The sequence below is a fragment of the Podarcis filfolensis genome (genome assembly GCF_964270895.1).
Source record: "Podarcis filfolensis genome assembly, chromosome: 7".
Taxonomy (NCBI): domain Eukaryota; kingdom Metazoa; phylum Chordata; class Lepidosauria; order Squamata; family Lacertidae; genus Podarcis; species Podarcis filfolensis.
In genome coordinates, this window is record NC_139603.1 from 19,761,543 (window position 1) to 19,787,532 (window position 25,990).

The 25,990-nt window shown below is 42.4% G+C and overlaps 1 protein-coding gene across 14 annotated transcripts in view; it reads right to left on the reverse strand.

The window, feature by feature from the left end:
* Window positions 1–25,990, reverse strand: part of CDH10 (cadherin 10) — a 189,022-nt gene that overhangs the window by 20,391 nt on the left and 142,641 nt on the right. For all 14 annotated transcript variants that reach the window (XM_083623839.1, XM_083623850.1, XM_083623840.1 and 11 more), the window contains 4 exons: window positions 18,969–19,263; window positions 8,502–8,621; window positions 7,089–7,256; window positions 115–302 (listed from right to left, as the gene is read on the reverse strand). In XM_083623839.1, coding sequence (XP_083479965.1) covers window positions 115–302; window positions 7,089–7,256; window positions 8,502–8,621; window positions 18,969–18,981 — 489 coding nt within the window. In that variant the 5' untranslated portion in view covers window positions 18,982–19,263. The remainder of the gene's footprint in view (window positions 1–114; window positions 303–7,088; window positions 7,257–8,501; window positions 8,622–18,968; window positions 19,264–25,990) is intronic.

Below are 25,990 nucleotides of genomic sequence, written 5' to 3' on the forward strand. Positions count from 1 at the left end.
CTAAAACGGAGCTAAACAAACTTTTAATAATGGTACCAACTCTGCAAAATATGAAATGTAATTTCAAAGCTGATTATTTTAAAGCACCTAGTAATTCATGGAGATAATACACACCTTTCGCACTGTTATAACTCCTTCCTGTGTCTCCTTCTGTGTAACAATGTCAAACATATCCCTTCCATCACCATCAATAATGCGGTATTCAAGTTCTGCGTTCCTCCCAATGTCTGCATCAGAGGCTTTTATGGTTCCAATGGCAGTGCCAACCGGGGAGGATTCTGGGATACGAAGGTGGACTGAGCCTGCAAAGAAGAAACAGCCAGAAATACATAAGCATTTGTTAGTTACAAATCATGCGTGATTAACAGCAGAATCCCATAATGTCTACCCAGAATCAGAAGTATATCCCACTGAATTCACTGGGGCTTACTCCAAGGTATAGGATTGCAGTTTCATGACTCCATAGCTTTAGCCATTAATTCAAGAAAGTAACACTTTGGGTTATACTGATTTCATTCAAGAGACATAACTTTGGAAAACCGTGTATGTGAGAAGGCTTATTCTATCTGTCCAACTTCCCAATGGGCTTTTCCAACAGCGAGCCCCTATCATAACTTTAGGTTTGAACATTTAAAGTAGATTAAAGGGTTCTGCCACCCTACTGCAACAAATCCAGTTAAAGATGGACTTTTGCGGTTTGGAAAGTGATGTGAAATGTATTGCAAAGTGTGGAATGAGTGAATGATTAATGGGAAGGCTTGAAGCAGGTCTTAGTTCTGGAACATTAGTTTTTCACACCAGAATTTATCCTATATATGGCAGTCTTTCTCATTTCGAAGTTGACTGAATCCACGAAGTCATGCCTTTAATCCAGCAAGCCTGTCTTATTTGAAGTTCACTTTCAAACATGGCATTAAAGCACTTTTAACAAAGGAGGAGCAGATGAGTTGCCCAACAGCACCAACAGTTGCTTGGCTGCAGGTAAAATTTCACCTAATTATGTGTATATTCAAACACATAGACATGCTTCCAAAAATGCTCCCCAGTTTTGTTTAATACTGATGCTGGAAAACAGTTTTCATGTCTTCGGGAGCTTCCCGTAAGTGTGAATAAGCCTTCCTCATTGATATTAATATTACAGCATTCTGATAATAACTGCATAAGAGGTGTTCAATTTCATTAGTCCCCTTGATACATGGTCAAGTCAGCAAATCAGATAAGAGATAATAGCAGTTTAGTGTACAATTTCACATTTGACATGAATTTTATTGATTCCTCTTTTAAGAAAGAATCAATAAGGCCTTCAGCACTTCCATGAATCAAACACTTTTTAGGCCCTTTCATGAACCCATTAGTTTTGTTACTTTTAACGTGGTATAAGTCTCATTAATAAAGAGTCTGTCAAGGGAAAGGGGAGGAATGCTTAATAAAAAAAGATGACCCATTGCAGAAGGAGGGAGTTTGGGTTATGTATGCATCTGTAGATATAAATTTGCTCTGAAGGGACTTAGCAAACATCCTCTACAGTAGATGGAAGGTGCGTGTGACCAAAATAACAATGGAAATGAAATGAAATACAGGAAATCTATTTAGAACAGAGAGTGAACCTTCAGCTGATAACATACTGATGTCTAGAATACTGTATTATTCGCTTTCATACAAATCACAATCCCAGTACCAAAACATATGCGGGGAAATACTAAATAAGCTGTGTCAGTCAGAAGAAAACATTGTTTTCACAGGGACTAAGCAGACTTTCCTCTGAAAACAATGTACACTGCAACAATTTTTAAAAAAATCAAAATGCCCATGGTTAAAGGGTTATGATTGCAGCTATGCAGATTAGTTTACTTTCCATTAAGTTGTAGGAAAACTTGATTACAATAAGATCAGAAAGCTGTAACATTATCCCACTTATCCTTCTCCCTTTTTTCTGCTGCCAGTGCTTAAAATTGGTCTAAACATCTGAAAATTATTGTTGACTGCCTGCATTCTATATGCACATTTTATGTGAACTCTGCAGAAGTAGCAAATGGGTTCTCTCTGTGTGTGCATGGAGAACCAATAACATGTCATGTGTCATTCCCACATCTTGTCACTGATCGACAAGTCAGCCTTCAGAGATGAAGCACACATTACTAAGATGAAAAAGGTAAAGGACCCCTGGATGGTTAAGTCCAGTCAAAGGTGACTATGGGTTTGTCACGCTCATCTCACTTTCAGGCTGAGGGAGACGGTGTTTGTCCACAGACAGCTATTCCGGGTCATGTGGCCAGCATGATTAAACCGCTTCTGGCACAACAAAACACACAGCGGTACCTATTTATCTACTTGCACTGGAGTGCTTTTGAACTGCTAGGTTGCCAGGAGCTGGGACAGAGCAACAGGAGCTCACCCCATTGTGGGGATTCGAAATGCCAACCTTCTGATCGGCAATCCCAGTGGTTTAGACCACAGTGCCACCTGCATCTTTACTATTGTCTCCTGGTGGTAGACGTGTCCCATCCAGTCAGCAGCATTTAGAAGTACTTATCTAGTGACACCATCACCATCAGGTTGACCATCTCCATGCCTCAAGTTGACCCTCCTGGAAAATGTCTGGGCCTATGCTCACCTGTTGAGTACATGCAAATAATATGTGCCTTGCCACAGGGACCATGTATGATAGCATTGCTGGGATAACCCTGGTCTGTGGCTCCAACTCTTAGATATCTTCCAGATTAGCCATCCCAATCAGAATTGCCACCCTGTGTTCATTCACATATGGACACAGACACTGTTCTTGCAAAATCTTTATCGACTCTTTTCTGTATTGCATTCCTGTTGTTGTTGTTGTTGTTGTTGTTTTCAGCCCTGACTCGTGGCAATTTTTGTATAATTTAAACAAAATTTGAAAAATTCCTTCCAGTAAAGACCAACTAAGTTTGTTGTTGGTATAAGCTTTCGTGTGCATGCACACTTTTTCTGAAGACCAATCTGAAGAAGTGTGCATGCACACAAAAGCTTATATCAATAACAAACTTAGTTGGTCTCTAAGGTGCTACTGGAAGGATATATTTTTTTTATTTTGTTTCAACTACGGCAGACCAACATGGCTACCTAACTGTATAATTTAAAATGCAGTTACCACTCCAGCCTGTCCTATGTGGACAAGGAAAGCACTGTCAAGTCTTTAAGTTACTTGTTTGTTGGCAGTTCAGTGATAAGTAAAGAGCCAAGTCTTTATCAAGAGGAAACAATACAAATATGTAAGACCATTCAATGGCAAACTTTTAAATACATTAAAAAGGAACTTTGCTGAGTGGAACTTACTTGTAGATAACAGTACAGAAAGGGTCTTTGTCATAGAGAAATAAATTGTGGCATTATACACCATGACAGTGTGTAAACTCTATTCCCTTGTACGTTATTGCAGTGGTGCAGAACCTGCTATTCTGTGGCTTGATCTTGACACTGGAATGGGAAGATCTGGACCTTCCTTTCCTATCAGATGCACCCTTCCTTTTAAAGCTTCTGAACATTACTATGGAACTATGGAACAGAGCAAAATAAGTGTAGTTCTTGCATACTTGTGCTAATGTACAAAAGGATTCCAAGAGTCAAAGTCAATGTTACCATAGTAATCTCAGATTCTTGTATTCCTTTTGACACTTGGGAGCAATAATAACTCAATTTAAACAAGCAAAATCATTCGACTGATAATGGTAAAATAATGGGTGCTGCAACATCAGCCACCTTTGGTATGTTATCAAAGGGTTGCAGAAGAATGTGACGGCACCAAACAAATGGAAAACACAAAGGAAACTGTTTCTCTATACCAAGAGTTTTCAGTCTCTCTAAAATATGCTTTCTGGGGGGGAGGGGGGAGAGAAAGTTTCAATATATTACAAAGTACAAACTCCCTCTGTTTTCCTTGTGCTTTTTCAATACAGTCATACCTCGGGTTACAGACACTTCAGGTTGTGTTTTTTCGGGTTACGGACCGCTGAAACCTGGAAGTACCGGAACGGGTTACTTCCAGGTTTTGACGGTCGTGCATGAGCAAAAGTGCTAAATCACAACCCGCACATGTGCACATGCGCCGCTGCAGGTTACAAACACTGCGAGTTGTAAACGTGCATCCCGCATGGATCACGTTCGCAACCCGAGCGTCCACTGTATAGACAATGTTATTCAGGAGGCATTTTTAAGTGTGGTTGTATTGTTTTCTTAAAAAAAAAAAAAAAACCTTGTAGCTCAGGAGGCAGGGTTTAAAAAACTGAGTAGTACTTTTACTAATGTGCTTTTAGTAACATTTATTTACTCTAATTCAGTATGCATATGTTAGGCCTCCAATAATATTTTTAACAAGGGTTCTCTTTTCCAGATATTTCACCGAAGAAGGATTGAACAGGCCTTTTGCGGATCAATAAATACATCAATACAAATATTCCGGGCACCTCTTTTTTTACGTTTTACGTTATGGCATGCTAAGACTGAATATCACCTCACATAACTTGCAGCAGATCTTAAAGTTGTTAAAAACAATGACACATAGAATTTGCATCCATGGGACAGCTGGGGGGGCTATGCTCCTATTTCTTCCTCTCTCAGGCTATGTGTCTCTCTCTGTGCGTGTGTCCATCTACAAAGTTAATAAGTCAAAAGAATTATTCTAGAGAGTGCAAGTCTAACCAAAAGTGACATGTGGATGCTAAGTTCAAATGAGAATATGTGTGTGTGTGCAAGTGTGTTGGTGTAGAGGAGGGAGGTTTGAAATATCCATTGAAGCCTATGTTTGACCATGGCATGAACCTCAATATTACCACGGGCCTTTCGTCACAACTCAAGCCAATGTGTAGTAAAAGCTGCACAGAATTGGGTCAGCTGGTGCTTCCAGGGCAGTGCCTTGCACATCGGGGCCCAAACCCGATCGCCTGGGTGGTGCTCAGTAATTTTCAAAAAAAGGATACAGTGAGAAAGATGGCAAGCAAGTTAAGAGAGCGCGAGAGGAGTTCTGTGCAGTTCAGTAGGCCAGAAACATGCCTTTATCCTGCTGCGTATTGTGTGTATGTGTGTAACCTCATTGACTTTAGCACCGTAACCTGATTATTTACTAGGTCAGAAGCACATACAGCGGAATGTGCCTTCCACACCCATCTCGCTGGCTTGGGTGCAACATCTTCATCCATGCCCCAACTAGCGTGCTGCCGCAATGTCACGATGTGGGGGCCAATTTGGTGCCCCTGCCTGCCACAATGGCTTCTCATGCAAAATCATTGTACAATTAATAAAGGTCAATTACCTCCTTTGCATCCAATCACCCTATTCTGGACAAGTCATTTTTGTCATATCTATTTCTTTAGTATGGAGTCTAGTGGAGAGCTTACAAATTAAAATAAATGTAAAAGTTTGTGTTGTTTAATCGGAGGAATTAATCTGCTGAGCGTAGGAATTGTGGTGCTCTGTACATTATCTTGTTTCTTTCCTCCTCCTCCTCTTTTTTTTTTTTTCCTTCTTCTTCTTCTTTAAAAAAGCTTTTCAACTGTAATCCAGCTTGGTGTTAGAACCACTTTGGCCTAGTAAAAAGGTAAAGGTAAAGGACCCCTGACGGTTAAGTCCAGTCATGACCGACTCTGGGGTTGCAGCGCTCATCTCACTTTACTGGCCAAAGGAGCCAACGTTTGTCCATAGACAGTTTTTCTGGGTCATGTGGCCAGCATGACTAAGCTGCTTCTGGCGAACCAGAGTAGCGCATGGAAAGGCCGTTTACCTTCCCGCCGGAGCGGTTCCTATTTATCTACTTGCACTTTGACGTGCAAGTGCTTTTGAACTGCTAGGTTGGCAGGAGCTGGGACCGAGCAACGGGAGCTCACCTCGTCGCAGGGATTTGAACCACCAACCTTCTGATCGACAAGTCCTAGACTCTGTGGTTTAACCCACAGCGCCACCCATGTCCCAGTAATGATTTGGCCTAGTAATGATGCTCAAATTCAGGAGTCAGAAGTGAACTCTCCCTGCTTAGAAAAACAACAAGTCATTATTAACCAAGCCCCCAAATTTGGGTTTGGCTTGTAATGACCTATCTTGGTGCCGACACTCATTGCCATTCGATTGCAATTCTCCACTTTCCATGGCAAAGGACAGGGTTGTAGGAATGATAGGGAGAGCTAGCTTGGTGGGCCTCAGCAGCTTTCAAGACCTCGTCTTTTAAGGTATTGTTGGGTCTGGATTATTCTGAGTCTTCTCAGAAAGAGCCCGTTGCTTCTGGGGAGCCCAGGAAATGCAGTTTCCAATACCTCTCTACTTAACAGATTGACAGGTGTGAGTTTCTCAAGTTCTTCCATAGCAATTAACTGAATCCAGCAGCAACCAGGCCTTACATATGCAGTTTCTGAAGCCCCCCATACCAACCCATTGGTGGGAAGGGCTTGGGTTCAGCTTCAAGGGCTTGATTTTTCCAAACTTCTTGGGGAAAACTCTGAAGTAAGATCCACAAACTCTTCCTGAGGCCAGAAAGCATGGAAAAACTTCAGCAAATTGCATTGCCATTGCAAAGGGGCTTTTCCACGGGTACTCATGCCTCCATGATTTCAATAGGCTTAAAATGCACATAACTGTGACGTGGATAGCCTTGTATTTACAAAGTTCCTTAGCTTTTTAAAAAGCAGCTTCTGCCTTCATGTTAGATGTGTCCTGCTTCAGCATTTAATCAGGGAGTTCATTGTACTCACCCCTTCCACTCTTTTTTTGTTTTGTTAATTCCATTGATAAAATTATCAATCTCCAGGTCGCAGCAAAGGATGATTCATTCTTAAAGCTGTGCTTATTTCCCCCTCCCCTTCTCGATTCCCACCTTCACCCCAAATACCAAGAAATATTGTGGGGTTCCTGCAACTGTGTCTGCCGCTGCCCCTCCCCCAAACAAGGATGTCCCCATTTCATTTAATTTTTGTTTTTAATAACAGCGAATAAATCCATGTATAAGCCTTGTGTTCGAGTGTGTGCCCCATAATCTAGATTTGCTTTAAATTAAACCAGATGGCAGTCGCCTCACTCTTTTATTCTGATGCTTTTGTAGTACAGAAGGGCTATTAAAGGAAGCTTACTCTGGGGGAATCGAGGCGGATTGTCGTTGACATCAGTCAGGGTGATGTTGACTGTCGTGGTCCCCGATAATCCACCCATCTGGCCTCCCATGTCTTTTGCCTGAATGACAACTTGGTACTGCTCTCGGTTTTCCCTGTTCATGTTTGGTAGAGCTGTCCTGATGATGCCTTGGAAGAAAACAAGCAAGCATTTGTTAACATTGCTGGCATTCCCTTTGCAGGGCAAGTCACACACACAAACACACAAATAATGTACCCATTATAACATTGAGAGGGTATGTTTTAAAATATCAGGAATAGTTCAGCAAAAGATTGGCCAACACGGTGAGAGATCAAAAGCAAGACGTAGAGAAAAATCTATATATTAGTGGGTACAAAACTCTTTGCATGTATTATTATTATTATTATTATTATTATTATTATTATTTTATACTGCCCTTTCTCCAAAGATCCTAGGGCAGTGTCTAACATTAAGAACATAATTCAAGAAGCATAATTCATGCAATATTATTATTAGTACTAGTGTTTCTTCGATTTATATAATGCCCTTTAACCAAAGATCCTAGGGCAGTGTTTAAGATTAAGAACATAATTCAAGCAGCATAATTCATGCATTATTATTATTATTATTATTATTATTATTATTATTATTATTATTATTTCATTTTATATACTGCCCTTTAACTGAAGATCCCAGCGCAGTGTTTAACATTAAGAACATAATTCATGCAGCATAATAATAAAAACATAATCATAAAATAATCATAATAACAGCCCCACCCCGTGTTTAACAGGCCATAGCTTATTTAATGGCCGATGGCCTGGGTAGAGAGGAATGTTTTTGGCTGGCACGTAAAGATATGAAATGATGGCACCAAGCGGTCTCTTTGGAGAGAGCATTTCATTGATGGGGAGCCACCACAGAAAATGTCTGTTCTCATGTTTTCACTCTCCAAACATTTCAGGGTGGGGGGACATATAAGCTAGAACCGTGGTACCTCGGTTTTCGAACCCAACCACCGATCCGATTTACTAGTTCAGTAAATGCGGATGACATTTTACACAGGAGAGCATTAAAAAAACAACCCACTCCTTCCTTGCTTATAAATCTGAAGTGGTACAGTCCAGAAATCTACCACCTCTCGCTGTATACTATATATAAATTAGCTCTTACATTGCATCCCCTATATTTTCCCCACCCCCTTTCTGTTTTCAAAGTAGAAAATTAATACATCCAGGGTTTATTCAGATTACAGTCATCAAATTTGCATTTTAACACTTCCCACACTTCAGAGTTTCTGAAGTTACCAGGATATGGCATGCAGCTATAGGTACTCTGCTTCACTGAGTGACTGGCAAAAAGGCATTTGAGTCCTTCTTGAAATATAGAAAAATAGCAACAGCATCCCTGACCTGTTTCTGGCTCCACGGAGAAATATGGTTGGCCTTGAAGTATGCTATAGATGATTCTGGCACTGTTGCCATAGGAAGGGTCATCCGCATCAGTGGCTGTAACTTGCACAACAGAAGTACCTATTCAAATAAAACATAGTTCCGTCATCTCGGATGCTGAAAGCATTATACACTGCATTCAAAGTAGCCCTATTAACAACTCCAATTTTCCGTTCTGCCTCTGGAATCTCATGTCATAGAAGCCCACATTTTAAAACAAAGAATCTTGGCTGGAGAGTCAAGGACATCTGGGTACCAATTTATATCATCAGTGCCTCTGCATGATGCCCGGTGGGTCATGGACGCTCCAAGATCCTCAAAACATGGAGGCTAGCAAAGGGCTAAATCAACACAGTTTTGAGCTGAGGGCCCAAGGTTACCCAGATGCCTCTCCCTGCATAAATTAACTCCTGAAACGCCCCCTCCTTGCATGAATTAGTTGAGTGACACTAATTTCCCTTGTAAATACTGAACAGAGTTTCAAGGCTGTATTTCATTTCACATTGACAAAAATATATCATGGTGTGAGCAAAATAAAAATGGGTTCAGACACTACTGGTAGCCGACCATGGCGGTCTCAAATTTCAATGGTGTGTTGTGCAATACCAAATCTACACACACACATCCCGGCTTCTCATGATCCATTCTAAATAATAACTGTGGCAACTCTTGCAGTGCCCCTGAGCTTTGGCACCCAGTGTGACAGAACCTGATATGCTCTCCTATATCCACATATGATACCATCACCCGCATACAGAAAAGAAGGTTCTTGTTTTCAGTTCTAGGTGGTTTTCCCTGATTATAATATATAGGGGGAACTCAGTCCTGAAGGAGCGTCTCCACCCCTATCGTTCAGCCTGGACACTGAGGTCCAGCTCCGAGGGCCTTCTGGAGGTTCCCTCACTGCGAGAAGTGAGGTTACAGGGAACCAGGCAGAAGGCCTTCTCAATTGTGGTGCCCACCCTGTGGAATGCCCTCCCATCAGATCTCAAGAAAATACACAACTATCTGACTTTTGGAAGACATCTGAAATCTGCCCTGTTTAGAGAGGTTTTTAAGGTTTGATGTTTTATTGTGTTTTAATATTCTGTTGGGAGCCGCCCAGAGTGGATGGGGAAACCCAGCCAGATGGGCAGGGAATAATTAATAAATTATTATTATTATTACTATTATTATTATTATGGCACCTCTTTTTCTAGAAAGATAGCACTTTTGGTATGTACTTTAGGCGTCCCTCTGCCTACAAAACTAGTATGTCACAGAGAATTCCAGGACAGAAGTCTCTGTCCTGGTTTCCTAGGTAGAGGATTTTTTAAAAATTATTTTGTACATTCAGTCATCTGCAGCCCCACCTGATGTCGGAAGTGGTAAAGGAATGTAGGGATCTTCCTTACCCTTGCATGCTCTCCAGATATTTGGGACTTCCATTGCTGACTGGAGCTGCAGTTGTAGCACAAAAGATCTAGAACCTACCAGGTTGGGGAAAGCTGACTTACACTGCTCCAGAGAGGTCTCTCTTTTCTAGATACCCAGAACTGAACTTGGGGACCTTTTAGATGCAAAGCACATTCTCCAGCACTGACCTACAGTGATTTCTGCTGAAGGGCCTTATGCAAGTTTGCTACCTTAGCGAGACGCAAGCCATGATGATTCTGATGGAAAGAAGTTGTGCCCCTCCTTTTGTTATTCTTGCTATTCAGCAAGAATTAGCCTTCTAAATTCCAGCTCAAGGCTATCCGCTTTTTCTCCATCATTTATACTGTGCCTTGTGAAATCACTGTTCGTGTTTCTTTAAAAGAAAACCTCTTCAGCATCTTCCTTGGAAGTTAATACGAAAGAAAAATGGGGTAGTATCTAAACGTTCCCAAATCCGCCGCTGAACAGTGCATCGTATTTCTTCCCTCTTACAATGACTGTGATTTTGCCTTATGTGGTAGAGCAGACATTTTAACGAGGAGATTGAATTAGTGGCCACAAATGCAAAGTTACCGTGCTAATGCTTGCATGTGTTTCTTTATTTCCCCCTGTGGGATTTGAATGCTGAATGTAGTCTTTTCACGCATTATGTGACAGCAAATCTGGGTTTGCCAAAAGATTTTGCATTCAATAGGGAGCTGCAGCACATTCGGGCTCTTGGCTGAGTGTGCCTGTAAGGTAGATGGTTGTTTTAGTCACACATAAGTTTTGTGGGTATGAATCAGCCCTCAGTCAGTCTCCAAGACTTTATTCTCATTGTAGAGAATGAGGCATCCCTTCCTCATGTGTAACCTTGTGTATATTTGCTGAGAACGGTGCAGACATGGATTGATGACCTTTGCTCTTTTTATTGCAATTTGTGCCCATATATGAAATATACTGAAGATCAGGTAACATGCAGTTTCCTTATAAATAGTAGAAAACAGTAATGAGTTCCATATAGATGCTATTATTTTAAGTACAGTGCTACCTCGGTTTTTGAATGTCTCGGAAGTCAAACGTTTCAGTTTTCGAACGCCGAAAACCTGGAAGTAGCTGATTCAATTTTTGAACACTTTTCGGAAGTCAAACATTCATGCCATATGAGTTTCCCATAAGTAAATGCTTCTGGAAGTAAATGCTTCAGTTTTCAAACGTTTCGGAAGTCAAACAGTCCTCCGGAATGGATTGCGTTCAAAAACCAAGGTACTACTGTATAAATTTAGAATTTGATTCAGAAGGCAAAAATAGTTGTCCCTGGGGATGCAACATGGCTACAAAAACTATAGGCCCATGTCTCCTCATTCTCTCTTCCTCTCTTTGTGGGATATGACATCATAGAATCATAGAGCTGGAAGGGACCCCTAGTGTCATCTAGTCCAACCCCCTGCAGTGCAGGAATCTCAGCTAAAGCATCCATGACAGATGGCCCTCCAATATGTGTTTAAAAACCTCCAAGGAAGGAGAGTCCACAACCTCCAGAGGAAGACCATTCCACTGTCGAACAGCTGTTACTATCAGAAAGTTTCTCCTGTTGCTTAGCCGGATTCTCCTTTGTATTTTCCTGCTTCCACTGCTCTTCACTGGTTGATCTTTGTGGGTAAAATTAGTGATGGTACCACATCATATCTGACACATGGCCAGGGAAGCAGGGGGAGGAAAAGATGGAGGACTACTACTTTTGATGGCTCTTTTGTGTCTGAGGAAAGGCTGTGACTCAGTTGCAGAGCATGTGTTCTGCATGTAGAAGGTCACAGTTTAAACCCCTGGCATCTTTGAAATATTGTGTTTTAACGTTGTAACCTGCCTTGGGACCTTCGGGTGAAGGGCAGGCAATTAGTGAGCTAACAATATTCTTGGAGCAGGACTTTGGGGCAAATGTCCAGGGTTTCACTCATCACAATACACTAGGGCTGCCATGTTTCAAACAGTGAAAATCCAGACAGAAAAGTTGCTGAGCTTTTTTGGCAAAGTTGTTGAGCTTCTTTAAGTTTTGCCTAAAATTGCTGGGCTTTTGGGGCAAAATCGCAAAAACAAAGGCCAGGAAATCGGGGGGGAATGGAACTTCCAACATGGGCTGCCATGTGTCCAGGTGTTCCCAGACATTGGACTGATTTCCACCTCCACACTGCTGCCAAGTGCACTATTCCAGATATGTCCAGACACATGGCAACCCTAAAATATGCAGGACTCCCAAAATAAAGCAGGACACTACACTCTGGGGAAGAAACCTCTGTAAAACAGGTAAATCTGAAGACTAAAATTACCTAACTGCATTGCCAAGTTCTGCTTATCCATCAGTCAATCTGCAATTGGTATTCAAGGTAGAAGGTATTTTTTCCTAAACTTTAGACTTGGGGTCTTTTGCAAAGAAGTCCTGAAACACTACCATTCGCCACCAGAATACTCGCACTCTTGCTAGAGGCTCAGGCAAAGCACAGTTTCATTCATCGCCGATAAAATGATGGATAATTAAAGCAGGAGATGGGATTCAGTCTATTGAATTCGATAAGTTTGTAATGAATAATTTGGCCAGCTTTAAAGGCATGGTGGATTCTTTGCTGTAGCTTCCTTGCCTTCCACTTTGCCGTGCTGAAATGTATGAGCTTCTAATCAGCTGGAAGACTTAATCCGTTCCAATCCATTTGAATACATTAAGGGCCTTTCCCTTCTGTTTCATCTCAACATTTAGCCGGTTTAGAAACCGCACAGCCTTCAAAGGCTTCTGAGGTACAATTAAAGCGAGCTCTGACTCACCCTTGCAGCACCACCCGGCTTGTTACTTTTCTGCTTATTATACTGTTACCTTTTTAGAAAAATCATTTTTATTCCTTGCCTTGCCAGCCAGTTTCTAATCCCTTTCAGTGGTGCACCCAGTGCCCCGTGCTTTGTAGATCAAATCTTTAGAAGAATCAACGAGTCCTTTAGCAATGCATCGGAGGGTATCAGAAGCATTTTGGGAAGCCAAACAAATTGCGAGACACCATTTCCCACTTCTTCCTTTTCGTTTTGTTTCGTTTTTCTCAGTTCAGGAATAAGCTAAAATATTATTCTGGCTCACCAGGCAGCTATCTCTTAACACTCTTCCTCATATTTGCTGAAAGCAAATTCTACAGCACAATGTAACACTTCTTCTTTAGAAAGCTTAAGTGTACTACTAAGCTATAGAAGGGGGCGGGGGTCAGAGCTTCCTAACACAGTACCTATTTTGCAAAGACAAGATCCCAGGATTCAGTCTCTGTGATTTATCTCAACATCTGAAGTAACACAGGGGAGAATGGATTGCATCCCATGAGGCAGCAGTGGTTGGTGGGATATGACATTTAACATTCTTCCCTGTGTTAAAAACTCTCTGAAACACCAGCACAGGTGGGAAAGGGTTGGAACAGCATGTTTCTCTTGCTTCGATAGATTTCTAGATGCAGGAGGTGCATTCAGAACTTGAATCCCTGACTAGCAGGCTGAATTAGTGCAAGCCACATTGTAATTGTCACCTCATTTCCACCTCATTTTTCGCTCTCTGTGTGTGTGTTTATGTGTATTTTACCCAAGCTTAAGTCTTTCGAGCTTCCAGAACCAAATTACATAGGATGAGCAGGTATAACGACACAGAAACAGATACCTGGACAACACCACTGAAAACTGCAGCTTGGGTGAGCGCCAAAAATATTTTTGAATGCTCTTTAAAATCAACAACACCTTGCATGCAGCAAACGAGTATACATTAGACGGCCCTCTTTCTGGTGCAGCTAATACATGCAACAAACTTTCTTTAAAATAAAAATGGAAGAGCATTCGACAACTTGACACTCTGCCTGCAGACAGCAGGGCTACAGTGTCAAGAGTCTGCCACTTATTCTTATTTCCCTCCTTATTCTGCAAAATGGAGAGCTCTCAAAAAGATTCTTTCAGGTCATTCTTAAAAAAAAATCCCTGTGGTAGTCTTCTTAATGCAACAGGAATGACTACAAGCGTGGTGATCATAGCAGATAGCCAGAAATTCAAAGGGGGTGGGGTGGTGGTGGTGGAAGGAGATGAATGTCCCAGGCCACTCCTGTACAGTAAATGCAGAGTAAGTGTGTTTTAAGTCTGTTTGTTCTGCCTTAAGTGGCAGAGCGGTTTGCTGGGTGGAGAAGGGATGCACTGTGCTTGCATATCCCACACTTCAGAGCAGTGCTACAGTTTTGTAATTTTAAATTCTGGACCGAATGCTCCTGTTGAGAGGGGGCAGGGGTGCCAACTTGAATAAAATATTGGGGAGGGGGCATGTAAGCCCCACCCTATATAAGTAATCATATGGCATGGTGCACAAACACCACTTGAATGGCAATGCTCATTAACTTTGGGGGGCACAGCCCCCTCAAATATTTGATGGCCCCAAGGAGTTCTTGGTCCCTAGGAGTTGGCTCCGATGCAAGAGGGGGAGGTTTTCCTTAGATTGCAATGTGCATTATTTGTACTCTGGTCCATAGATCAATATTGAAATATAATTGGAATTATTGTTTTTCGAATGAAATGCGATAGGTACATCAAATGAAACAAGGATTTTAAAGGGTGGCTAAAGGGCATTTTAGAAATGGACAGTAGGGAAAAACACGACTGGGTACATCGTACCTCCCAAGTGCCCTGGGGAAAATGGGACAGCCCGGTTTTTCGCGCAAGATCATAGCGGCCATTTGGGTGGCTTAACCTCACTCTCTTGCCCCAGAAAAGTGCTTTCTAGGGCTGAGAGCGAAGCACGGCTCCCAGAAGACACACATCCTAGTTTGGAGCTTGAAAAAGTGGACAGTATGGGTACAGGTCCTACGTCTGAGTGGGCAAAGAACAGCAGGAGGTTATTAATGCCTTTGTATTTGGCCTTGCCATTTTAATTGTTTCATCTGAAGGAACATTAACTGTGGTAAGTGCTGCCCCTACTATTATGCAGGTTGAGGAAGGGTGCTTCAGGCAGCAGATTTTGGCCTAATGTTAAAGAGGTGAATGCTATCATTTATTTAGCAGACTACTTGTATTGCCATGGATTGGGGCATTTTGAGTGGGATTCACCCCCCTCCCCATGCACCAAAGCATATTGGTCTGTCTCTGAAATGTGGTTTCACAGTTGCCAGTTTCCTTCCCCTGTAACTGGGCTGAATTCTTTTCGGAGAGGAAATATACAGTAAGCCCCATATATATTGCATAAGCCAGAGTTTTTCAACCTTTCTGAGTCCATGGCTCCCTTGACTAATTACCTTCTTCTTTCTGTGGCACCCCTGTGGGGCTCAGGAGCCCAGTTATGTCACCCCTTGTCTGCAGACCCGACACTCTTTTTCGATCACCCTCCCTTGTGTAGTATTCCCTCAGCCTCCTCTCCTCTCCCCTCTGTCTTGGGAGTCCTCCGGGCAGCCGAGGCTGCCAGACCTGGTCTCTGAACTGCCCCCCCACCCCAAAGAGAGGTGCCTCCTCACACTGCCCCACAGGGGCCTGGGAAGAGGTCACTCTCATTCCCCTGGGGAGCTTGTAGCCAGGGCTGCTGCAAAAAAACAGCTGTGCAAGCCTTTGGGAGGCAGAGATGCGAGAGGGCATCAGAGGAGGAAGGTAAGGTAAGAGGGAAAGAGGCACCCCTGACCATCATTCAAGGTACCCTAGGGTGCCACGGCACACTGATTGAAAACCACTGTCATAATGCCATTAATACCCCTGATCTGAAATCATGCTCAATGCATAAGGGGATTTATAATACGTTTTGCTGTGTATTGTTTCTTAGTTGTGTGGTGGAATGATAATATTCAAAGACCACTCGGGCAAATGAAGGAAATATGATGGGTGCCCAGTTGAGAAGAATTACTGTGGCTTTGGAAACAGGAAGAGAGGACATATCATACTAATGATGGAGTGAACGAAAAAGCCTGAGGACCAAAAGTATGCGGTAGCTGCTATAAATAGTTGGTGGGACTTCTGAAGAGAAAGACAAAAGGAACGCTAGCTGAAAATGATGGCAGGATAACTGCTGCAAACCACCTGTGAACCCAGAGGGAGGTCACACCTGTGTGAAGTTTGCATTGATATCCCTGAGGTAGGAGGGTGAAAGAGATTAGAGGGCCGAGGGACCAACGAGGAAGGATGACAGCAATCAGCAATGCTGAGAAACGTAGCTGGGGTAATTCATAGGATGAGCTGCTAAAGCCCAAAGATCCAAAAGTAAGAAAAAGGTGGGCAGAGAAATTAAAGACAGGGAATAAGTAGGTTAGGAGAGATGAATAGAAGGGACACAGTGAAAGAACAGCAAAGGATAAAAATCCTAAAGAGTTTTCAAAGCCGCAAAGTCTTTCATTGGCCTTAGCAAGTCAACAGAAAAGCCGTGGTGAAGATAACTCACCCAGAGATAATAAAAGAACGGGGGCGTTGTGTTGCAGCCAAGGAAGAAAAATTATATCCAATATATATTTCTCTACAAGTTGCTGCCGTGTGAGAGACAAATTGCATTGTGGAGGGGGCTCCTCAAACCAGGGCTTAGACTAGAGCCTCTAGATCTTTTAATCCAGCCCTGAGACTCCCGGGATAATCACCGATTGTTTCACAGACAGTGGATTAATATTTAGGACATAAGTACTACTTTTTGAGTGATGAGACGAGAGAGAGAGTTAAACAGCTGGTGTGGCAGGATCTTGTTAAGAATGCAACCGTAATGTGATGTGTTCCAAATGTAACGTGTTCCAAAACAACTGCGCTGTGCTATACGGGACTGTCTGGAAACATAAGGACACACAACCTGCATCCCATTTTAGTGCATAGAAATAAAATGAGACTTGTGAACTAGGGAGAATGGAGGAGAAATTCAGATTTGTTTGAATTTTAATGAGAAACTACCTAATTTGGACTTGTCAGATCAACACGTAAACCAAAACACAGCTGTCTTTTGAAATTCACACTTCTCTGAATTTTGGGATGTAGTTCTACAACTAAACAATGAGTACCAAAATGCATATACTTGGGGTAAGTGTGCATAGAAATGCATTATATTAGGGGAAATTGTTTGCAAAAGTGTGTGTATTAGTAAAAACTGCATAAAGAAATATGCACCAAAATGCTGACAATTTATCATGAGAATTTTAAAGCAATCAATCACAAATTGCTGCAGAAATGTGGAGAACTGAATCAAAGATTGGAAAAGTGAGAAGCTGCGAGAAACCAAAATTGAGATTGTCCATACCTAATTATGACCCTTCCTCACACTGCTATTTATCTGGCAGACTCCTGAAATACTGGGATGCCAAGTTTGTGGCACATCATGAATTATTTGTTTTTAATCGGCCAGTTTGGATTTTTTGAGGGGTGAAACTGAATAGCATTGTGGCTGCCTGATGCTACATGTGACAAGCTATTCGTGGGAAGCACCCAGCCATGTACAGATAGCTCTACTGGTAAAGCATGAGACCCCTGAATTTTAGGGTAATGGGTTTGAGTCCCACAATGGGCAAAGGATTCCTGCCCTTGCAGGAGGTTGGACTAGATGATTCTTGTGGCCTCTTTCAACTCTACAATTCGTTGATACTATGATCCTATGTCAAACAGATCCACTGATTTACTTGTAAATACAGTTTCCATTCTACAGGCACAGATTAGTTCAAAACCAAGTAAAACAAATACAAAAAATGAACGAAGTTTACTTATATATGCAACAATTAATGGTGTAACAGTGCAAATCCATGAAAGCTCATTCAGAAGTAAGCCCCAGTAAGTTCAGTAGGGTTTACTCTCTACTAAGCAAGCTTGGGGCTGTAGCCTAAGAAATCTAGTTTCCATCCACAATGCAACATGAAAGTGAATCTCCTTCTGTAGAGCACACTCAATGTATGTGGGAATCAGATTGAATGACTTGCCACCAGATTTGCTCTGTGACACAGATGTGCACCTGCAGCTATTCTCTGTGCACGGTTCCTAGTCCAGAATGGAAATCTGCACATCAAAGCTTGCTTCCACACATAGACTTGCTTTGCTGGGTCAGTGTGCACTAATTTGCCATTTATGTCTTGGTGATGGAGGTCTATTGAATTAAGGAGCATCCCAGTCCTACTTTCTGGGATGGCTAAAAGTGCACAGCTTGGATTTTACACCAGATAGCTAAGAACATTTTCTGTTGGGGAACTCTGAGTGAGCGGCTCATGCTTTTATGCTCGGGATGTAATTGGTTGCGACATTTGCAAATGGGGGATGAATATTCCTTCTGGTCAAATAATGTTTTAGAATCTTTGTTTTATGGCTTCCAATGGGTTGGTGCACTTTGCGTGGACAGGCGGAGTCCCCAGATCCCACGCGGTCCCCCCGTCATGTGGAATAACGACTCAAGACAACGTGCTATGGGATTAAATTGGCCACAACTTTATTAAATTTCAAATGTGGGTAGACCTTGGCTCAGGCATTGGGCGTTCTCCCTCCCCAGTCCCCAGCCGGGGACCTAGGGAGCATCAGGGTTATCTAGTATGGGGGGGGATGGGCCGGCTCTGGAGAACATATGTTCAAGCAGAGATAGCCGCCCCCGTAACGCCACCGCCGCAGGGGAGAGCAATCACGACCTTTCAGCGTATGGTCAAAGCCTCCCTTCAGAAAACCCCTTTAACAGGGAACCCTGGTATCGCCGCCGCAAAGAGGAAGATGGACAAAAGGATTCCGCCCAAGGCCTGATACCGCCAAAGTTGTGACGTTTTGCTACGGGAAAGGCAAAACCTGCCAATGCAGGGAAATTCCTTTCCGGCCCTTTAACAGCAACCTTAACGTAGCAGCGCCCACATACCTGTGAAGAAAAGTTAACCTGCAAAACCTGTGAAGAAAAGTTAACCTGCAAATAAGACATTAACTGAGGGTGGGTAGGGTGGGAGAAGCTCTGGAGCCAAGTGAGGATTCCCAGGTAAGATCCTCCCTCTATTGTGTGGGCAGGTAATCCCTCCCCTACCTGGCCTGGTCTCATTGGCAACGCCTCAATGTAACACTCACCAACAACTGACATTTCAGGAACACTTGCGGTGTAAACTTCTTCAGGAAACGTTGGTTCATTGTCATTGATGTCATGGATTTTGATGACAAACTCTGATTCAGGCTCCACTGGCCTGAGTGTTCTCCTGTTAATAGCCTGGGCACGTAGGGTGTAGTAAGCTTTCTCTTCCCTGTCAATTCTTCGTGTGGCATGAATGTCCCCTGTTCGCTCATCAATAACAAAAAGAGTGCCAGCTCCGTCTCCTGACAAAATGTACTTGAGGGACCCATCTCCTTTGTCTTGGTCAGAGTGAAGCTAGGGTTGGGTGGTGGGAGGGGAGAGAGAGAGAGAGAGAGAGAGAGAGAGAGAGAGAGAGAGAGGAAGAGAGAGAGGTGTTTAATAAAATGGGTCCACTTCTTCAGAAGGCAGCAAGTCACACAGGGTGCTTCAAACAAAATATGCATTGACAAAACCAAGTCCCTTTCAATTTATGCTGACTCAATACATCACCATGTATGTGCGTAGAGCATTAAAATTCTCATTTCCCAATAATGCACAGAATATTCGTTAAGAGCTCAGCTCCCATGGCAGATTTTAGTTTCTCCGGCAACACCTGTTCCGTGCTGTGGAACATTTCTGTCACAAATCTTCAAGAAGAATTTTATGGTAATGCTGACCTTTTCTTCCCTTGGAAAAGAATCTATTAAACATTCACAACCTGCTGTGTTAGTTGTAAATTCTCTAAACAGATAAAGGACAAGGCGGGGTACGTGATAATTAAGAAAAGCTGCATAACTAGTGCCGGAACTGCAAAATTTTTGAAAGAAAGCTTGTTATTTCTTCCCAAAGAGCAAATGGGGAACAAAATCTTATGGAGAATCTTGGAGTCTCCCTAGGTGCTCTGCCTGTGATCTTAAGGTTAATATATTTCCTCGGCTTTCTCATTCACCAAACAGTGCTATCTCCCAAAGAGCTGAAGCTGGCTAGTGATTCATAAAGCTGTTTCAAGTATGGTTGAACACATGTTCTGCATGCAGAATGTCCCAGCTTCCATCTCAGGCATTGCTTATTAACAGAATTCAGAGGGCAGAGCCAAGAGGACCAGGACCTGAGACCTTTCATTCCTAGTAGACAATAGCAGTGTCTCCATCAGTGTGGTCCTCCAGATAAATAATAATAATAATAATAATAATAATAATAATAATAATAATAATAATTTCTATCTATCTATCTATCTATCTATCTATCTATCTATCTATCTATCTCATCCATCTGGCTGGGTTTCCCCGGCCACTCTGGGTGGCTCTCAACAAAATATTATTAATAATAAAGTGACAAAACATCAAACATTAAAAACTTCCCTAAACAGGATTCCCTTCAGGTGAAAAGTCAGATAGTTGTTTATTTCCTTGACATCTGATGGGTGAGCATTCCACAGGGTGGGCGCTGCTATGGAGAAGGCCCTCTGCCTGGTTCCCTGTAGCTTCACTTCTTGCAGTGAGGGAACCGCCAGAAGGCCCTCAGCACTGTACCTCGGTGTCCAGGCGGAACGATGGGGGTGGAGACGCTCCTTCAGGTATACTGGGCCGAGGCTGTTTAGGGCTTTAAAGGTCAGCACCAACACTTTGAATTGTGCTCGGAAACGTACTGGGAGCCAATGTAGGTCTTTCAGGACTGGTGTTATATGGTCTCAGCGGCCGCTCCCAGTCACCAGTCTAGCTGCCACATTCTGGATTTGTTGTAGTTAGACTTCACATCCCAACAGTCCTAGTCAGCCTGAGCTTAGTTGTAATCTGAAAACAACTGGGGAGCCACAGGTTCCCCCTCCTGTCCATATAGACACATTTTATCTTACAAAGGAAGAAAAATCTCCCCTCTGTTATTCTTCTAACAGCTTGGTCAGACCTCACTTGGAGTACTGTGTCAAGTTTTGGGCAACACAGTTCAAGGATCCCAATAAAGTGGAACAGGGGATAAATAAAGTATGACCAGGGGATAGTGACAAAGCTGGTTAGGGGCTCAGAGTTTGAGTCCTATGAGGAAAAATTGAAGGGGTGGGATATTATTCCTGGACAAGTGATTATTAAGAGGCAATATGATCTTCAAATATCTACAGGTTTGCCACATAAATGAGGAAGCAGATTGTTTGTAAGTACCTCCATAGGGTAGGGCACAAACCAATCGGTTCAAATAACAAGAAAGGGGATTTAGGGTAAGCATTTGGGGTGGAAATCTCCTGATAGTAAAAAGACTACTTTTGAAGCTGGTGGACTCTCCATGGTTAGAGGTTTCCAGTCAGATTCTGAATGGCCACCTACTGGTAATAATATAGTAGTGGACTTCGAGGGGTAGAACCTAGAGAACTTTCCATCTCTGTCATTATTTTTATTATTATTATTATTTACTAAATTTATTATTCCACCTACGGGCCTGATCTGGACCCACAGCCAAAATATTTTAACCCTCCAAGGGTTCAATGAATTTGAATGTAGTGCCAAAAATAAAATAAGACACAGCACTAGGATGGGCCAAACACCCTGAGTTTGAGGTGAACTGCCCCCTTCCTGCTCATCAGAACCACATGCCAGAATACTGGCCCAAATTTCATCCCGTTAAATTACAGTGCAAAGCTCCCACCTTTTTCTGAGATAATGGCATTGCAAATTGATTTTTTTAAAAACCAAATAACACAGAAGTGAGCAGTAAACTTCCACTAGATTCCACTAGATCAGGCATCCCCAAACTCAGCCCTCCATATGTTTTGGGACTACAGCTCCCATCATCCCTAGTTAACTGGACCAGTGGTCAGGGATGATGGGAATCGTAGTCCCAAAACATCTGGAGGGCCGAGTTTAGGGATGCCTGCACTAGATTTTCAGGAGGCGTTCTGATGTTCTGTGAAAGACCGCATCAAATATGGAAACCATCAGTGAAGGAAGTATCAGGGAAACAGAATAAAGTGTTGTCTGAATGCAGTCCGCAAACCCAGTTCCCTTATTTTTTTCAAAATAGAGGTCCCTGGAAATGTATCAGAACCCTTCCTCAAATTCAGCTGTTATTCACCATTAACCTCATGCATCTTCTGCTACTCAGCATATTTTAGGATCTAAGGCATCCTTCCATATCCGATACCTTCATGAGAATGTGGCAGCATTCTTCTCCCCATTTTATGAGCTTTTCATGCATCAATACAATAAAACAAGTATTTAAAAGTATTTGACAGTGAGGAAGGAGAAATCTTTAATGTTTTCTACACCTGTCTACTCAGAAATAAGCACCATAGAGTTCAATAGAACTTCTTTCCCAAATAAGTGTGAACAGGATTAAAGATTTAATGGGCTCAACTCAAAATTGAACTTACGCCAAGAAGACCGATTTCATCTCACATTAGTAACACTGATGCAGGAAGAAATACACACAGAAGAAAGAATGTAGCTTTCATTTTATGTGCATCAAGCAAGTTCAAGCAAACAATCTGGGGTTTCCCCCCCTCATACAAACAATCAGCCATACGGTTATGTCCCTAATGATCATATTTGCATACTGATTTCATTATATTTAAATGTTAACAGCAGCAACAACTTTTTCTGTGTGTAAGCAATCTGCTAGACATTTGCATGCTATAAAATGCATCCTGGAAAACGTGCTTAAGGAAATATGTATCAACCTTATGTGTGTGGGGCGGGGAGAGAATATATCAGAAAACCTATAATGAGTGAAGAAACCATTAAAGGCTTTTTTAAAAAAGAGCAGATTCTTTGAGGGGCTGCCCACATCCCACCTCGCAACTTCGAGTAAGAAAAGAGGAACGCTAATAAAAAACTGGAGCAGTGATTTGCATGATTATCTTCAGCCATATCAGCCAATATAGAAATTAATCACACAACCAGAGATGAAGGATGGGATAGGAATGAGGGGGAAACTGCATTGATACCTCTTGCTGTCTCAACTATTTTATAACCAGTGCTGTATTTCAAAATAACCACAGGTTTTAGGATCCAGTAACATCAGCCATGTCCAATGATAACTTATCTCCTCTGCCAACAGCAACATCAACTGAGGTTTTGGCAGAGACTTCACTTTAAACAAATCAGCATCTGCATTTGCCCAGCCTTCCAAACGGGGCATACAGTGCAAAATCTGCTCAAATCTTTGCTGCTGGTCATTTCCAGATGTTTAAAGAGCAACCTGACAATGTCTTAGCTTGGAAGAAAGGAAGCAGTCTTCAGAATGTCACTGCCCACTGGCACCATGCATCAAGACGTGTATTTTCCAGAGCCAGATCTAAGCAACATCCACATCTGGCATCACATCTGGATACAGATGTTGTCCTATCACCAGATGAAGAGCTAACATGGAGAAAGAAGCTGCAGGCCATGCCTCTAGCCACACCTTTATGACATAAGACTTCCTCTAGTCCATGGGTAGGCAAACTAAGGCCCAGGGGCCGGATCTGGCCCAATCGCCTTTTAAATCCGGCCCATGGACGGTCTGGGAATCAGCATGTTTTTACATGAGTAGAATGTGTCCTTTTATTTAAAATGCATCTCTGGGTTATTTGTGGGCCTGCCTGGTGTTTTTACATGAGTAGAATGTGCCCTTTTATTTAAAATGCATCTCTGGGTTATTTGTGGGGCATAGGAATTTGTTCATTATTTTTTTTTCCAAAACATAGTCCAGCCACCCACAAGGTCGGAGGGACAGTGGATTGGCCCCCTGCTGAAAAAGTTTGCTGACCCCTGCTCTAGCCCCACATCCACTGTCAGGGCCATCCCACCCATGAGGCAAGGTGAGGTGATCGCCTCGGGCAGCAGGATCCACAAGGGCAGTGGATCTAGGCTCCAGGGAATGCATCGCCCACTGCCACAGGGACAGCTCTTTGGAGGTCAGATCTGCCACCTCCTTGGCATCCCCCATGCTTCCTTTATAGTGAGCTCTTGGCAAATAAGAAGCACTGCTGGTCTTTTCCCAATGCTTGGGAAGAAATGGCAGAGACTGTCCTCTGGGGTCCCCCCTTGCCTGGCCAGATTGAGAGCAGGACCCTCCTCAACGACAACAGCCTTTGATCACCTTTTCAACCATAAGGTAAGGATGACGATTTATTTTATTTTATTGCCATTGTGTCTTTTATTAATGAAATTCATTAATGTCATTGCAGATTTAACTTCACACATACACGTACATTATATATATATATATATATATATATATATATATATATATATTCTTAAATTAGTTTAACTTAGAATGTAAATTAGACCTTCTAACAATTTACAATTTATTTACGGCTATTAGCCCATAAAATATGTACAAACATAAAAGCACAGGGACATAAAAACAGATATATCCGACAACAGAAGGTGAACACCACGATGCAAGGGTGGGTCATTGAGCAGAGCCAAGTGACAGCTTGGGGCCAGGAGAGCTCCAAGGGACAGATCACAGAAAAGGAAAACTGAAGACGAACTCCGACCTTCTAATTCCACTTAGATTTCAGCTAAACTAAAATCATATAATGGTACATAAAATAATATAAAACAACAACAAACTGAAGTAAAATAAATATAGACTTCCCATCATTTCGCGATATAGTTGACATTTGTGATTTTGAATCTATTTATAATTATTACTTTACATTTTATATACTTTCTAATACTTTCATGCAACCTAGCATACTGATTTTCTTTTATTTCTTAATATTTTATGTACACAAGGGTCATTCAAACACCACCATAGATAATATGTCACTTATTTTTTTGTAAGTATCTCTTAAACATTTCCCATTTTTGAGAAAATAATTGTTTGGTGTTACCTCTTAACCTATTTGTTAGTTGAGGCATTTCCACATAGTCTAATAATTTATTTTGCCATTCTGTTAGCGTTGGTATCTTTTCCCATAAGGTAAGGATGATTTGATTCCCCCCCAACACTTGTTCCTGAGGTAGATCTTCACTCACCTCTTTCTTCCCAGTATAGATCTCTATAAGAGCGTGGGTTGGAAAGACCTCAGTTCAAAGTTCACCTCAGCCACAAACTCATTAGCCGGCTTTTGTCAAACCTGTCGAGTACTTTTTTTAGCTTCCTTCTCGTGACTGCAATATGTGCAGCATTGACCTAACTTAGGACCCAGGCTGTTAAATTTTATTCAGGAGCAGCGGTACATCACTGCTATTTGGTGGTGATGGTGCTGTTTGTGGAGGTTCTTTATGTTCCTTGGAAGCCATTCTGTAATGAGAAGAGAAGCTTTTCTTCCCCTGTGCCTGTTTACCCTTTCTGATCGTTTTAACTCTGGGGAGGCAAGTACAAAGACAGTTTGACAACAAGCCATTCATGGGAAAGCAGATATCTCCCCCCCCAACATAATTCAATGAAGGAAAGAAATTGGTTCTTTGGGTACAGCATAAAGTGTCCATTGGCCATCTTAGGCTGTGATCTAAACCACTGAGCTTCTTGGGCTTGTCAATCAGAAGGTCGGCAGCTCAAATCCCTGTGACGGGGTGAGGTCCCATTGCTCTGTTCCAGCTTCTGCCAGCCTAGTGGTTCAAAAACATGCCAGTGCAAGTAGAGAAATAGGTATTGCTGTGGTGGGAAGGTAAACGGCGTTTCCATGCCCATCATGGTGTTCTATCGCACCAGAAGCAGTTTAGTCATGTTGATCACATGACCCGGAAAGCTGTCTGTGGACAAACGCCGGCTCCCTTGGCCTGGAGCGAGATGAGCACCACAACCCCATAGTCACCTTCAACTGGACTTAACTGTCCAGGAGTCCTTTACCTTTACCTTCTGATGTATGCACATTATTAGAGAGCAGAGGGCATTGTTGTTGTTTAGTCGTTTAGTCATGTCCGACTCTTCGTGACCCCATGGACCAGAGCACGCCAGGCACTCCTGTCTTCCACTGCCTCCCGCAGTTTGGTCAGACTCATGTTTGTAGCTTTGAGAACACTGTCCAACCATCTCGTCCTCTGTCGTCCCCTTCTCCTTGTGCCCTCCATCTTTCCCAACATCACGGTCTTTTCCAGGGAGTCTTCTCTTCTCATGA